We start from the raw sequence: 15,672 nt of genomic DNA on the forward strand, positions 1-15,672 counted from the left end.
GATGATCCTGATGGCTCTCTTTGTTTTATGCATCATGTTAATAGTGTCAGTTTCGTTTCTTGAGAATATCTGAGAGGTAAAAGAATGCCAATAGGAGGTACTAATGCTGCTGTATGGAAAATGTCATTATGCTTTTATTGCTGTGGATCAAAGTTTTAGTTGTATTTGTAGAGTCATTTGGGGAAGAAAGCAATACCAGCCTTTTTTTTTTTTTGTCTTTTTTTTTGTTTTGCTTTGTTTTCTAAAGGTTAAATGCATTTGTGTTGAAGAAAAAAGGGGGAAATTCACAGCTTAAGAGACTGATTTTTTTTCTCTCTTTTTTGGTATTTTTGCCATAGAGAGGCTTAATTTTTTTTCATGTGTGGTAAGTGAGTTTGTGTGAATTAATTCAGTAGCTATTACCATTCATTCCCCATTCATACAGTACTAATTCAAAAGTATTAGAGACGTACCATTTAACTAACGTCTTGTACTGTATTCACTGAGAGGGGTCTTTGTTTTCTGTTCTAATTTATTATTGATCTTTCAGGCCCACAGCAGCAGAACTTTTAAAATGCAAATTTTTCCAGAAAGCCAAGGTAAAACGTTTAACCCTATGAGTAAATTTTGCTCTGCCTTAAAATCTATGTGAAATTTCTTCTTTCCTTGTATTGATTTTTAACTTAACAAATGTTGGTTTTGCAGAATAGAGAATACCTGATTGAAAAGCTTCTCACTAGAACACCTAATATAGCACAAAGAGCAAAAAAGGTGAGTGTGTTCACCTATTTTTCTTGACTGGTGTGGAGTATAAAGCAGGGACTCCTCAGTTGCCTTACATTTTTAGCTGAATGGCTGAGCCATATTTTTAATGTAGTCCTTCAAAGATAGTGAGTGTTGAATTAATGTTTTCTGCAGCCTTGCTTTCTCTGGGAAGCCCTAATGCATGTTTACTTCCTTTCTGGCCTTGTCAAAATGATACATGATATTTTTGTCATACTTGGTAAGATTTTTTTCTCACTTCCTCTTGGAAAGCTACAGGTGAAGTAGTTGTGGGGAAAAAAGATGACTTTCAAACATATGGGTTCATAAACTGCACAATTCTTATCTTCACTGATCACCTAGGGAAAGGGTGAAGATAATTTAAATGGTATTTATTGACAACTGCCTGGTTCTTTGGATTATTTCAAGTGTTACTCCCAAAAAGTCAGGTTGAAACTCTGCAAGAGTGCTGCTGAGTTTTTCAGACCAGTGGAGCTTTATTCCACGGGTGGCAGAGTTAAACCCACAGCTATGGCATATGCTGATATTTCTGTGGTGCCTTTGGCACTTGCATAAATGAGCTTACCAGGTCATGTGCTGCAGAATAAAAAAAGTAGTAACTCCTAACAGGTAAGTATTGTGAAAATCTTTAAATATGCAGCAAACTGCTGTTCATAAGAGCTAAGAAACAGGAATGAATGTGGACTCCTGTTTGTTGTGTGTGAAAAATTATTGAACTCCCTTTTCCCTTTCTGTTGTGACTTAATTCACCATGGCTCTTCAGAGGTGCCAGCTCAGAGACTGCTGAGCCTCTGCAAGTGACACAGTAGTGTGCTGAGCCCAGCCTTCTAAAAGCAGGCTTGCTGTGGGGATATTTTGAGGAGGGCATTTGAGAAAAGGTGCTGTTTCAGCCTTTCTTGGCACATCAGTTAGGCTGCAGCTACCCTGACTGGCACTTGTACGATTTTCTGTTATCTTTGGGTAAAGACAATACTTTGGGAGTATTGGTTTGGCGTAATTCTACAACACTGAAATATTCTCACAGCTGGTGGCCCACACTTGGAAGAGATGGTCAGCAAGATCTGAGTGCTTCAAGTTCCTTCGAATCTTCTTCATGTGGAAATAATTTTGGGACCTCGTTGATGATGGGCTCTGAGAGGCTGGAGTAGGAAGGGCTACTGAGAGGGTTTGTGGCAGGGGTGTTGTGCTGAGCGGCTTCGCAGCTGCGAGGGGGAGAGGAGGAGTTCAGGGTTTGGCCATGTGGTGGCAGCAATGCCCAAATAAACCGTGATCCAGGCGGAGCAAACCTGTCCTCTGGTTTTCGCTTTACGCCTCGGGAGCGCAGGAGCGGTTTAGACATATGCTGGTACCAGCCAGGCTCCTGACAGAGCGTGTACCTCCTGGGGTTTCATCTCCCAGCTGGATCCCCGGGTCAGCGTTAGACACTGCCTATTAACTCATGCATGCATGCACGTAGACTTTATATTTCTTTAGATAACATAGAACTTGGAGTTGCAGAGGGAATGCAGGATAGCCTCCCGTACACCACCAGAAATAATTTTTTGATCTACCTTTTTGACAATTCTTTCTAATTTGAAAGAGGTGTGAATCTTAAGAAATCAAAGCTATACAGTGGTGCAGACAAATTAATATGTCTTTAATTGCATCATAAATGGAAAAATATTTGGGTTTTAGCTACTGAAAATGCTAAATTATTTATATTTTAAAAGGACGCAATATTAAAATTCATTGGGGATTTAAAGTTTAATTCACTTGTTAGAACTGTGCATGTAGGTGATGTTTTAAGACACCATAAAATATAAATGTACTTTAATAATAAAACTCTGGGGTTTTGTTTAAAAAGCTTGTGTAAGTCAAGTTTGGTTACTTAAACATTAGCATGTAAAATGTCTAAGAGGTTGCTCTTGGAAGAAGTAGCCCCTGTAATTGAAAAACTAATATCACTAGGGCAATAGATAGGAAGGAGCTAGTGTCATCACTGCTTAAATTATCTTCTGTGGTGCTTGGTGTAAAATGCCTATGACTAATGATCTGTAGCACCACTGCTAGTACAGATGTCAGATCTGCCCTGCGGTAATCTAATTTTTCTTCCATTTACCACATGTATAATTGCTTTGCCTTGTTGCCCAGAACTCCAGCCTCAGTTTAGCTTCAACTTTAAATTCTTCTCTCTTGACATAGTGTTCTCATATTTTGCTTCTGCCTTTATAGGTTATACTTGGCATCTGTTTTTTTCTAAATATGAGTTCGGGTATGTTCGTGTAATCCTGAAAGCAGGTACACAGGTCTTGTGTGCGTGAGGTAAACATTTGGTGCTGTAGAGATGTGTCCTGCTTTAAACCCCAGTTTGATAATTGAGCAATGTCTTCACTGTGTGTTTAAAATACTGTTTACCATTAGAGTTGTAAGCTACATATTTGTGCATATGTTACCCCATTCCATTGTTTCATTTGCTTTTAATTCTGCTAAATTTTAAATCATATCCTTCTTCCTTGCCCTAGTCTAATAATTTAGGATAATGCTGAACCACTTACCCAGGAGGACCGTGTCCTGCCTCTTCCCCTGCAGGACCTGGTTAGATATATATTGGTACTGATCTACAGGAATGAGTGTTACCCCATGCAACTTCTTACTGGCAGTTGTGGGTTTCACTGATGGGACCGCTCACCTGTAGAGCATTGCTGGTATCAAGAAGAGCTGGAGAAAAGGCTGTGAGGAATGGTCCAAGCTCAGTGTGGTTGGTAAGCAGGGACATGCTCTGGAGCCACGCTTTTGTCATTGATATAAATGTAGGAGCCCTGACATCCCGTGCCTCTGCCTGGTTGGATGATGTGATGGTAGAGCAGCCTGCCCTGTCCTGCTTGGATGAGGGCTGTGTGCAGTCCTGGCATAAAACAGCCCACCAAGAGTTTACATATAGTATTTATTAACATGTGCTGAGTTAGTTTTCGTTTTGAGCTGAACACTTGGTTTCATTTGTGATTAGGATTGCTGTATTGGAATAGAGCCATTTGAAATTTGAAACAGCTTTTAGAGTTTCACAGTCAGTTTTCAAATCTTGTCACACTAAAAAATTAATTATAACTGTAAGTACTCTGTATGCCCAAAGGGCCTGGGTCAATTTTATGGTTTTATAATCCTATTTTTTTAATTTTTAAAATCTCCTGCGTGACTGCCTCTTCTACAAAGTGAACAGGGAAAAACATGTATTTGCATTTCATTTTACTGCTGTCTGAAGTGCTGCTAGTAAAAAAAAAATATCTGAGCAATAATTGGGCTTGAATTCTATTTTTGGGATGGTGGTATTGCATTGTGCTCTTAATAGAAGCTTTTTTTAGAGCTGAGACTTGTACGTTAGTGGGAAAAACCTGTGACAGCATGAAGAGATGATTAGTGTGAGTGATACCAGTTTTTATTATACTTCACTAAAAATGCCTTTATGGAATTCTAGCTCCTCAGTACAGCCATTTTAAAGTAATGGTCATGTTTCATTACATAAGATATCATCAATCCCCTGCATTTAATGACAAAAATATCACTATATCTCAGATTTCTTGGACAGCTATAGCAGCATGATTGCACCTCAGCAAGACATACATGTGCAGCCCTTCCTTGCTTCAGTAATGGATTTAATCTGATAGATACATCTCACCAGTGATGTATGTTAGTATAGCTGAACTCCAGCTGAGTTGAAAAGCAGAGAGCAACATGAACCTGAGCTCAGATTGTTTATATAATTGTATATTAACTTTTCATTACAGTTTAAGAAGAGCTTATTTAAATAATACTGGTATATAAAGTGAAGTGACATGTGCTATACTGGAACACTTTTTCTGGACGACAGTAGCTGAACTATAAATATGTGTTTGGCAAGGCTTTGTTTGAGGGAGAGCCCTCCATTGCAGCAGATTAATCGTTCAGGTTATCCAGAACATTGCTACAAATTTAAAAGAATGAATAGTGAAACTGTGATTATATGGTTAAAAAAAAAAAAAAAGAGGAATTGCCACTCACACCATGTCAGGTAATTTTTACATTTTCAAGAAGTTGTTGGAAGGGAAGTTAATGAAAACACTTTTTCCAAAAATGTACATTTGACAGCAATTCAAATAATGAGAAAGCAGTGCCTGCATTAGTGGGTAGTAGAATTGGAAAGTGTTTTAAGGAGTAGACACATGCAGTTGCACTAGCTTTAACATTTCATATAAAGGAAGAAGACTACTTAGTCTTTTGCCACCATGTAGTTGTGCCATTAGATGCAAGGAACTTCATGCAGCATGTGAGTTTGTCCATTTTTTCTTTCATAGGGTGCTTTTACTATCTGTGTGGTTGGTTGTGAGGTTGGATTTTGTGCCTTCTCAAATGGGTCTAATTGTTACAGAATAAGTGAGCTTTGAAACAAACCATGGCTGAGTTGAGTGCCTTTGTACTTCGAATAGCCATATGTGTATCTAAAATAACTCGGATTACTTATTAAGGCAGAGTTTAAAAGCTCGTACATGATTCATCTAAGTTGTTGAAAAGTAGCTCTGTTCCCTGTTGGAAAGTGTGTTCCAGTCCACGGGCTGTCATGGTTCCAGTTCAGAATTCATTTTGCAGTGAGTCCCTGTCTCTTGTGCAACTGCATTGATCTGCTCCTTAGCTAATGTTGTGTTCATGACCTGTTGACTTGTTCAAAAATGTCTTGAACATGGACATCCAGGGGATTGGTGTGTAATGAGAACTTTTCTGATTAGACCAGTAGCTCTAAGTATTTGGCATTTATCGAAGCTGTTGAAACTTGCAGAACTGAAGGAGGATTTTCCTGGAAGTGCTGTCGTGATTAAAGAATCCAGACAGGATAAAGGAAGTCTGGGTGTGTATGATGCTGGTAATAGTCTTTGATCAGGGAGTAAGCCTTGTAAATAAGCAGAAGGTAATCCTATTTTATTTCCCTGTTTTGTAAGGATTTTGTTTTCTGTCGCCGAAAAGTGCAGGAAGGTGCTGGTTTTACCTGTTTACCTTCCGAGAAATCAAACTTCAAACATTTCCCTTGCATGACATCCAATACCAGATTGCTTCTCTTGGATTTGGAATGGCTTCCTAAATGAAAATGTCTCAATGGAATTCGTTTTTATTTGATAATTTTCCCGGTTTATAGGCTAAATCAATATTGTGTCAATGCAGGCAGCAACAGCTGGCTAGCTTGGGTCACCTTAGTTTCATGGGGTTTCCTTTTCTGGAAAATATAGCCTTTCTGCCTGTCTTTGTTTATAAAGGTAACAAGGAGTTTTGGGAGGATGTGGAAGTGTGTATTACTTGTGATTTTGTATATTTTTGGGAAGTTTTTCAGGAAAGTCGTGCAGGCAGATGAATAACAAAGAGGATTGTCTAAAAGCCAGTTGGCTCAGAAGCAGCATTCCCACCTGTTGCCATTTACTTAAAGACTGACAAAATAGGTATGTGAGAAGTTTTGCTTTTATATGGAGAAATTAAATATTTAGCCCTTATAGTTAAAGTGGAAATTAAAAACCAAAAGAGCCCAGGCTGAAGAATCTGAAGAAAGTATAAAGTTTTCCTGGTTAGATCCTGTAAAGCTTTTACAAGCACAGTACCAAAAATATTGCATGTCATTTGTTTTGACACTCCTGTTATCCCTGTACTCTTGCTTGATACTGGTGAAAATCTTAGAAATTCCTGGGGAGAGCTGCAAGGGAAGTACAGGTGAAACAGGACATCCTTGAGATGGTGTTACCCAGTGATCCTATAGGGGACTTAATTTAGCTGAAAAGTGCACCTGTCTCAAGGACTTAAAATTATGTCTGGAGCTGAAAACTTCAAGGTTTTAACCAGAACAAATAGATTAAGGCCAGCAGAGCAGAAAGAAGGGCTGGAACAGTAATAGTTTGTTTCTGTTTATCTCTGAAAAACAGCTCCACGAGAAAGTTACTCCAACAGTGCATCTGCAGCTAAAGGTAAAGTCAGACAGTAAGCAAAGAGAAAGGGAGTGTCGGGGGTGCACATCCCAGCAGGGCTGTGTGGGATTTACTGGCAGCAGAGGGCAGCCACATCCTGTGCTGTGCAGCCAGTGGGATCCATCCTGCCTGAGCTGTGTCTGCAGTCACAGCCTGGGAGTCTCACTCCAGCTCTGGGATTTTAAACGCTGTAGGCTGTTTGAATGCATGCCGCGTCTTGATGTCTGACTAAAATAGAAGCACAGGGGGTTTTAGAAAATTAGATTTTATAAAAATTGCAGATCTCTGTTAATTATTTTCATGTTAATTTATGACTTTTTTTTGAGAGTTACACTCAAGTTTCAATTTGATCACCTTAATATTTGAGAGAGACCTTGAATAAATTCAGGTCTCTGTGGAATCTGTGTTGAATGCAGAATGTGTATTACAGTAATTTCTCTTATGTACATAAGCAATTGGAAACCTTGGAGAAAAAAGAAAAAGGTAGAAATTAGAATTTCACCTTGAAATGGTACTTTCAAGCCTCTGAGTTTGAAAGTAAGTGAAAGTCATAGTGATTTCTTCTTTGAATTCTACAGTAATAGACTGTTTTCCTAAATATTCTTTACTGTGTCTCTAATGCTGACAGTGAAACCCACCTTATAATGAGTTTTCTACTGCTGAATAATGAAAGCTCTACATTAGGCTGTATTTGTCTTCTTTCTTTTCACCTCTGGTTATTTTAAGAAAGTAAACAGCTTGGATGATAGAAAAGCATGGTGGGATTGAAAATGATGATTATCAAGGTCGATCTAGTGATCTCTCTAGTGGAAAGTCTTCTAGTAGTGATTCACCATCATGATATGCATTCATCTGAGCAGCCAGGAAAGAAAGCTCTAAAGATCTGGATCTGTCTTCATGATCTTTCAGAGTACTAAGTTACTTCACCAATTTGCTGTCTTTGATTTGCTTTCTTTGATTCTTGCCAGATAGCCTTGACACCTTAATTTGATTGGAAGGGTGGTGGTAAGCAGGCAAGGAAAAGAAAGAGTGTAGATGAGAGCCTTGTTCTGCATGTGTTAATTAGCCATCAGGTCACGCCTGAAAGCCATTTGGGATTTCTTGTGTTTGAGGCAAAACGACAGTTTTGTGGAGCAATGTATCTCCTCTGCACAATTAATTGAAAACATCCTCCTGAGCACAGGTACACTTCCATGCCTGAAAGGACTATTGTTAAAATGTGAGTGAAAGAATTATTTGCAGCTAATAGCATTCACTAATGAAGTTTATGTAGTGGAGCTAATAAATGGAGAAATAATGTCTGAAACACAAAAATCATACTGAGTTACTAAATCTGCACATTTCCCATGTGATTGGAATTTCAGCAAAACTGCGATTTCTCAAAGCAAAATCAGATTCCAATTTTGGGCTCAGGCGGAAAGCAGAGTTACGTGTGTCGCAGTGTTTAGGTGAAAACCTCATGTTTAAGGAAAGGAGAATTAGGAGTTCAGGGAATACCTGCACTTGTAAACAAGATGTTTTGGTAACCAAATAGTGTCTTACTTTTTGCTGTCTCTAAGCAGCATTATCCCAGCTGTAGAAGAATTGGTGAGGAGAGGAAAGGCGGGGGGAGGGTGTTGGACAAGGAATCTCCCAGAGTGGGTGAGGACTTGGTGCACTGATTCACTGGTACTTTTCTCATCATTTTGTTTAGACGTTCAGGAATGTGTTTCCTCATCCTGTCTCTCTTCAGCTGATAATGGCTTTGTTTTCCTCTCACTGATAGCTGCACTGCATTCCGTTTCTAAATTGGGAGTGTAGGTAAGATTTTGTGGCAATCTTCTCAATTGATGGCCGTGCCCTTGAGTGTCACGCTTGTCATCATGTAACCATGATACTGTTTGGCTTATAATAACGAACCAGAACCATAAATATTTAAAGCAAATGGTCTTTTTCTTTTTAACAGATATCTGGTTTTTGTTGACTTCTGCTGTGTTATCTAGTAAAAAGGGTGCTCTTCCAGAACCAGTAGAAAGCTGAAGAAGTCCTGTTCAATGCAGAATTATCAGTCTCCCGTATTCAGTATTCTTTCTTGAAGAAAGATATACTGATCTTATATTTCTTGACTTTAAGCTTCCAGTGTAATTGATTCCTCTAGGGAGTATTCCAATAGTTTTTGTGTACGAGTATGAAACACTGCAAATTCTAACATTTTTTCCAAGTAGGAGAAAAACAAAGAAAGACTAAGGTTTTTTTCCATGATGATATTTGCAGCATTTGGAATAGTTTAAGAGGAGGGGACACTAACAGCAAATTACTGTGATATCTTAACACCTATTGAGTTCTACAAAGCAGATTTTTTTCAAAGGTAGTGGTACATCCCATTAATAACAGTAGCCTGCATAAATTGTGTGAGAAAAACCAAGGGGTTTAATTGCATAAAACACATTCTGCTTTGTGGAAGTTTTGTGGCTTCCATGAGAATAAAAATAAGGCTTTGCAATATAATGAATTCAGACGAGTTTAAGAATGGTCAGTAGTGAAGGGGTTAGGATGTTCATGTGATCTGTGAGGCTGGGTTGGATGGGGACCAGCCTTCTCCTGAGGTAGTGCCTCAACTCTTCAGCAAAGGATGAGGTGAACATGTGGGAATTCCTGTGCTGTCTTGGACCTCAGGGTTTTTTTTTTTTTTTTTTTTTTTGTTTTTTTTTTTTTTTTTTTTTTTTTTTTTTTTTTTTTGCAAAAATGTGATTACAGTGTAGGTGTTCTTATGCAAAAAGAACAGTGTTCTTTTGCTTTAATATATATTGTAAAAAGTGACTTCATGCCATTAACCTCAGGAGCTAAGCTGTGATTAAAGCTGTAACTGTTTTAAGCAAAAGGCTTGTGCCATAACTGAATACACAATTATTTCCATTGTTGCATTGGAATAAAAAAAAATGCATAGGGGTGGAGATTGAAATTTGCTTTTTTGTCTTAGGAAACATTCACGAAAGATTTGCAAGATGGTGTAAGGTAAAAATTATAAAACCTGTTTGCTCTATAAGCTTAAGCTGTGTATGGAAGGAACTGGTCTAGGGATTTTTTTGGTTTTTTTGAGAGAAAAATACACAGAGAAAAGTGTGCTGCTAAAACAAAAACTCTTCAGTAATATCCTGCTCCTCATAATTGTTCTTTCCATAAAATAACTAGCATGGAACTGGCATGGGAACTGATTTTTTAAATACTTCTCATAAGGTTGTATGAGAAATAAAGCTCTTGAAACTTGTGATTAAAAAAAAAAATAAAGGAGGGGAACACTGGCTATGCAAAACCCCTCTCCTTATCAATTACCAAGTAAATATTAATACTTTAGAACTATATTTTTTCTCTAAGATCTTCTGGGATCTGTGTAAGAGTGGGAGTCCAGTCTCCTGTAAGAACCAGTGTGAGGTGAAGGTATAGAGCATCAGTTGGCTGGTCTTTCTTTTTTTCAGTCAAAAAGTCAAATTTTGGCTTTTATGAGGACAGACTACAGAAAATTAAAAAGGTGAGATTTTAAAATAGCTGCCTTGTCATTACTGCACTCTGAAGCATGTGGGATTGGGTGTCTCTTCACTACTATACTAGCATATGTAGCTGAAGGGCATCTAGTGGTAAAATAAAAGACAATTTTATCTCCAGCTGCAGTATTTCTGGAAGGATATATGTTTAAAAATTAAAAAAAAGTATATCGTGCCCTCTGTAGAGATACATAAATGCAAAAAGTGGACAACAGCACTGACTATTCTCCAGTTAGAAATTAATAGGAAGCAGTGTCAGGGTTCTACAAAGACTTTTGCAGATGTGCTTTAAATGTGTGGAATCTACACATTTTCTACTCTCCAGGAATTCAGGAACAAATTAAATTATAATTTACCTGTATATGGAGGATGGCAAGGCACCTTCCATGATACTCAATTTTAATGCTTATTAGTGCCATCAGTTTTACTTACACCAATGCATCTTCCCATGCTTTCAGGTCACCATACTCTTTCTGTGGAACAGTTTGAACATGCTGGTTTAAATCTATCCAGGATCCATTGCAGATATTCAGTTGCCAGAGCTTCAATGGGAATACCCTAAATATTTCAGGTAGTGGGAAACTCAATGTTACTGGTTCAGTCATCTTCCTGAAGAAGGAGGAAAAAATCAGTAGATGCATAATATTGCTCTTACTGACAGAACGGATCTGTAATGTCGTCTAAGATCATGTGCTAGACCATGTGTGAAATGCAGTAATGTTTTATGTGTATGCACTTGTATCCCATAGTGTATGCTTATTTATTTATTTATTTAATAAATTTAGGCACTGAAATAAAATAATTAAACTGTAAGTGGGCTCAGTTCTTTGCTATTTGTAAAAGTTGTGAATAAGGAAGTAGAAAATTCTTAGTGTTCAGAAAGTGTTCATTCCCTTCACTGTTACTTTACAAAAGTAAACTTGTAAAGAGATTGCAGCAGCTAAAGAATCGGTAATGAATGATAGATTCTTCTTTCCCCAGTCTCTAACATCTACATATAATGGGCACATCAGTGCCTATAAGACAACAGTTTATGTTTTGCTTCTCTACATTATAGCTTTCTTTTCATCAAGCCCTGGGAAATGTGGCAGCTTCTGCATTGTGCTGATGAAGTTCCCTCTCTGTCAGGCTGATTAGGCCTGACCTTCACTGGCTGGGATTTACAATTGCCCTGTTAACACACATCCTCCTGGAAAGCTAGTGCGTGGTGTTAATGGCAGGGAATGTTAAATTGTCTGTATCCTACTTTAAAAGGGTGGGGACAGATAATTCTGTCAGCAGCTTCATTTGGACTTAAATCTTTGTGACTGTACTGTATTCTGCAATAAGCGTTAATGAGGAACAACATATACAAAAATACTACTACTAATATAATGCTTAATATTCTGTGGTGGTCATGTTTTTTTTCACTCTGATTTGTTCAAGCATTCTCTGTTTTTACTGATGTTCATGATGTCTTTCTTCCACAGCTGTGGTAATGTTGACACTGGCCTATTAAGCTTTTCCTCCCAGAAACAGCTTTTGGTTGTACATTACAATGTTCTGAGCTGCTTTTGTGTGGTTGTAGTTTGACTGCCAGTCATTCAAAGTAATTTTTTATTGTCTGGTGTCTTCTGACTTACGTGAAATATGTTTTCTAATATATGGTAATTTGTCTTGTAAAACTGAACTTTCATTGTTTTCTTTATTAGCTAAAGTTATGATTCAGTTTAGTTCCTATTTTGGAAGGATCATTTAGATTCTTAATCAGTAAAACCCAAATTAGAATTGAGCATGTTTTAATTTGTTTTCATTTCTCTCTGAAATACTTCCTGAGAGATATAAAATTCTAGCATAAGGAATTATCAATGTTGTGTATTCTGACTGAAGCTGATGGGGAAATTACATTTGTATGGCTACTGCATGCAATGTAAAATATAAAGCAACTTCTTATTTTTGTAGGTACACAATAAATTTGTTTAGGTTCTGTGCTCTGTCCTGGATTTGCTTTGTGCCCTTGTATATAAATAGCTTCATTTGTTTTTTTTCTCTGTAAAATGGAAGACCTGTAGAAGGGTATCAGGAGAAATATGTAGAATATTCTCAATTGCCTTAATGCTGTTATTATTGGAGTGAAATGCAAGCATGCTGCCTGTGGTATCAGTCTGCTAGTAGTATCTCAAATGATAGTCAGAAGAGAAATTTAATATGTTATATAAATTATGTATATTTCCATCCAATATCTGATACTAGAGTGAGATGTTTACAATGAGCAAATAGACAATTTATTTGCAGATGTGGTGTTCTACTCGTGCTCTTTCCTTCACCTAAGTAGGGTACATGCCCTCCATATGTGACTGATTCTTTGTGGCTTTAACCAGAACTTTTGAGTGATCAAAGCCTGGCTTGTTAGTCTAAAAGTTGTGCAAATTAGTTCACCAAGTGTTGCAAGTGTTAAGCACTAACACCAATTAAAAAAATGTTCTAGACACCAACTTCACATTTTTGAAAGTTGAATACATTGGGTTCTTTGCTGTGGCTGAAAATATAATTTCTTTCCTGTGAACATGTGTGCTGGTAGGAATTAGTCTGATTGAAACAGAGTACCAGTAAACTTGTTTTCCTGCTTTCAAAAACCTCTCAAGAAAATAATTTAATTTAACATGGTATTTTGCTTTGTACTGAATTTCTTTTCCTTGAGCCATTTGTTTATTTTTCATTAAAAGGCAGTCTATTTAAAAACTTGAAATGCACTCCTCTCTACAAATGATGCAAGCATCATTAAGCCCCATTAAAATCATTCTGTTTGAAATAAGTCTTCAAAACAACTGAAAATGGAAGCAGAAGAGATACTGATTAGTGCGTGATGCAGTGTTCGAATGCGTCTGTAAACCAATATATCGTATTGTGCTGGAAAATCATGGTTTCACTTGTGGATGATGTCCTCTGCTACGTTTGTGTAGAGCCATTTGGAAGATGCCTGTGCTGTTAAACAAAAGCTTATCTCAGTCTCCTTGAAGGATAATAAATTACATCCACAAGCAGCAGGTGAATTGCCTGCTAGATTACCTTGTGTCTGTGCTGATCCCTGATGATGTAGACAGTAAGAGCCCACTGATTGTGCTGGGGCTGATTGCAGCTCAGTAAAGAATTGCTGTGCTACTGCTTGTTTGATGCCTGCTTTGTCCTTCCTCCCAAACAAACATAAGCTGCTTCTACCAAGCTTGGAGGTAGCTAGGCTAAAATTGGTCCAATAGGAACTTGGTAGGGGTAACAGGGAAAATTGTGCAGAATTTGTCCATCAAGAGATAGAGTAGGTATTCCCTCAGTATCTTGCATAGGTTTCCCTTCTTCTCAGTTACAAATGAGAACAAAATATGAAGAAACCGAGTAGGGCACTCTAATTCAGTTGTACAGGGAAGAAAAGTAAGGGAGGAACATCATAAGGACTGAAGGAAATGCAGAAGTGTGGTGAGGTCTGAAAACGTCACCCTCTTCTCTGGTTTGGTCTTGTACGTGCAAAAGGGAGGGGCAAGGAGCAGGTGGGTGTTTGTGAAGTGAGGGAAAGAAGAGTGGAAAAGAATCCAGATGGACATCAAGATACCTGTTCGTGTATGGACAATGTTTTGGAAGAAGGTTCCTGTCACTCATGCTTTTGTGGTGTCAGGCCAGCCAGCTCCAAATTGTGCTTGGCCTAAACCCAGTACAGAAGTAGCAGAAGTGCCCAGCTCTCTGTGAAAGTCTTCTTTGGAAAAATTGTATTCCTGCCTGCATCACAGTTTCCTTGGAAGCTCATGGTCTCAGACTTGCAGTGGTCTATACTATTTTCATGTCATGCATCTTGCTGGTATGGTACCTGATGGGATTTAAAAGTGAGTGGAATTTGTCACATGCTGCATCTCTATGCGGCAAACCACAGGGGTTTAGAGCAGGGCTAATACCACTCTAGTTTTTCTTTTAAGTTTCATTATGTTGAAAAACGCCGTGATTTTTCTAGTCAGATTTTTATATTTCATTTTTCCCCGTTTTGTGTTTTCCATCACTGCCACCAACTGACAGAATACAGAACCAGGTTGATCAGTGCTCATACGGTGCAAGACATTGAAACACCACTGGCTTAAGGAGGTCAGATATTATTAGAATATGTTAATGGCTCCTGCAGCAAATTAACGAGAGCATATAGAATAAGAATTGCAAATAATTGCTGATTAACCGGAACACCAATGAAGACTAAAGATGTCTGTGTAATGGTAAACAATATTTTGGTAGGTCAGACGAGTGCCAGGTTCCAGTGGTCACCTCCATAAAACAGAAGATGGGGACTGGGAATGGAGTGACGATGAAATGGATGAGAAGAGTGAGGAAGGCAAAGCTGCTATTTCTCAGGAAAAGGTATCTTCTGTTTGTACCAAGACATTTACGCTCTGAAAGACATTCTGTCTTTATGTTAATTGTTAGTATTTCTGGATCTTTGTTGCATAAACCTGCATAACTCATACCTTACTGCTTTTGTTTTCCAGTCACGAAGACTGAAAGAGGAGGAGAACACAGAGGTAAAAATGTCTTTATCAATTTTTTTTTCTTCCAAGAATTTGAGTGAAGGGATTTTTTTTTTCATGTCTGCTGTTAAAAATGTGAATTGAGGTGGGAGTATTGTTCTGCAGCCTTGTATAGCAAGTGCTTGTGAGGATAGAGCTGTATGCCATTGTGCCTGTAACAATGAACTTCAACACACAGTGGATAAGATGGATAGGAATTTAAAAGTCACGTTATGTTTGTGCCCAGGAGAATTCATGAAGATAGGTAATTTGGCTGTTTTTATTGAATCTTTGTAACTACGCACTAATTGCTGTCTGTAAGGGTAATGAAAGCTGCGTTGGAGTAGCCAGAACATCTCCAAATAATTTTTTCTTCATAGGATCTATATCATGACATGTAGCTTATGATTAAAATATTTCCTTCAATACACAGTAAAATAGTTCTGTACTGAAGCATATTAGATTAATTCAGAAGAATAAAATACTATATAGAATTTCATGGCCCTGTGCTAGTTGTGGGAAGCATTGCTGCTATAATCAATTGTTTAATAGGATTATGGCTTACAGACTAAATGGACTTTAAAAATGTCTGTTCCTTGGGTGGGTGACCCTTGCCACTTCACCTGCAATTTTAGATTCTCTGATTTTCATTGGTGTCAGAGAAATCTTCTAAAAGCCTAGCAGCTTCCTGCCAGATTTAGTCCTGTTAGCTCCTGTGATGACCCCAGTGTCTCCATTGCAGACCTAATTTACACAGCTCTTCAGCATCTGAGATACTTTATGTAAGCTGGGTATAAAAAAAGGACTTTCACCACACAGGCTTTCTATCTTAAGTGTTGAGAGTTCTACTGCTTGTGACCCACTTTATATAGGTAACTCATAATAAAAAAAAATTGCTTGGTTTATGAAAGAGAAGCA

The 15,672-nt window shown here is 38.0% G+C and overlaps 1 protein-coding gene across 2 annotated transcripts in view; it reads left to right on the forward strand.

Moving 5' to 3' along the window:
- STK39 (serine/threonine kinase 39) overlaps positions 1-15,672 on the forward strand; it is an 83,882-nt gene that overhangs the window by 32,572 nt on the left and 35,638 nt on the right. For both annotated transcript variants that reach the window (XM_066190005.1, XM_066190004.1), the window contains exons 9-12: positions 530-578; positions 685-750; positions 14,486-14,608; positions 14,737-14,769. In XM_066190005.1, coding sequence (XP_066046102.1) covers positions 530-578; positions 685-750; positions 14,486-14,608; positions 14,737-14,769 — 271 coding nt within the window. The remainder of the gene's footprint in view (positions 1-529; positions 579-684; positions 751-14,485; positions 14,609-14,736; positions 14,770-15,672) is intronic.

This window comes from Chamaea fasciata, unplaced genomic scaffold, assembly GCF_029207755.1.
Source record: "Chamaea fasciata isolate MVZ Bird 193981 ecotype frontalis unplaced genomic scaffold, bChaFas1.0.hap1 SCAF_8, whole genome shotgun sequence".
NCBI classification, from domain to species: Eukaryota; Metazoa; Chordata; class Aves; order Passeriformes; family Sylviidae; genus Chamaea; species Chamaea fasciata.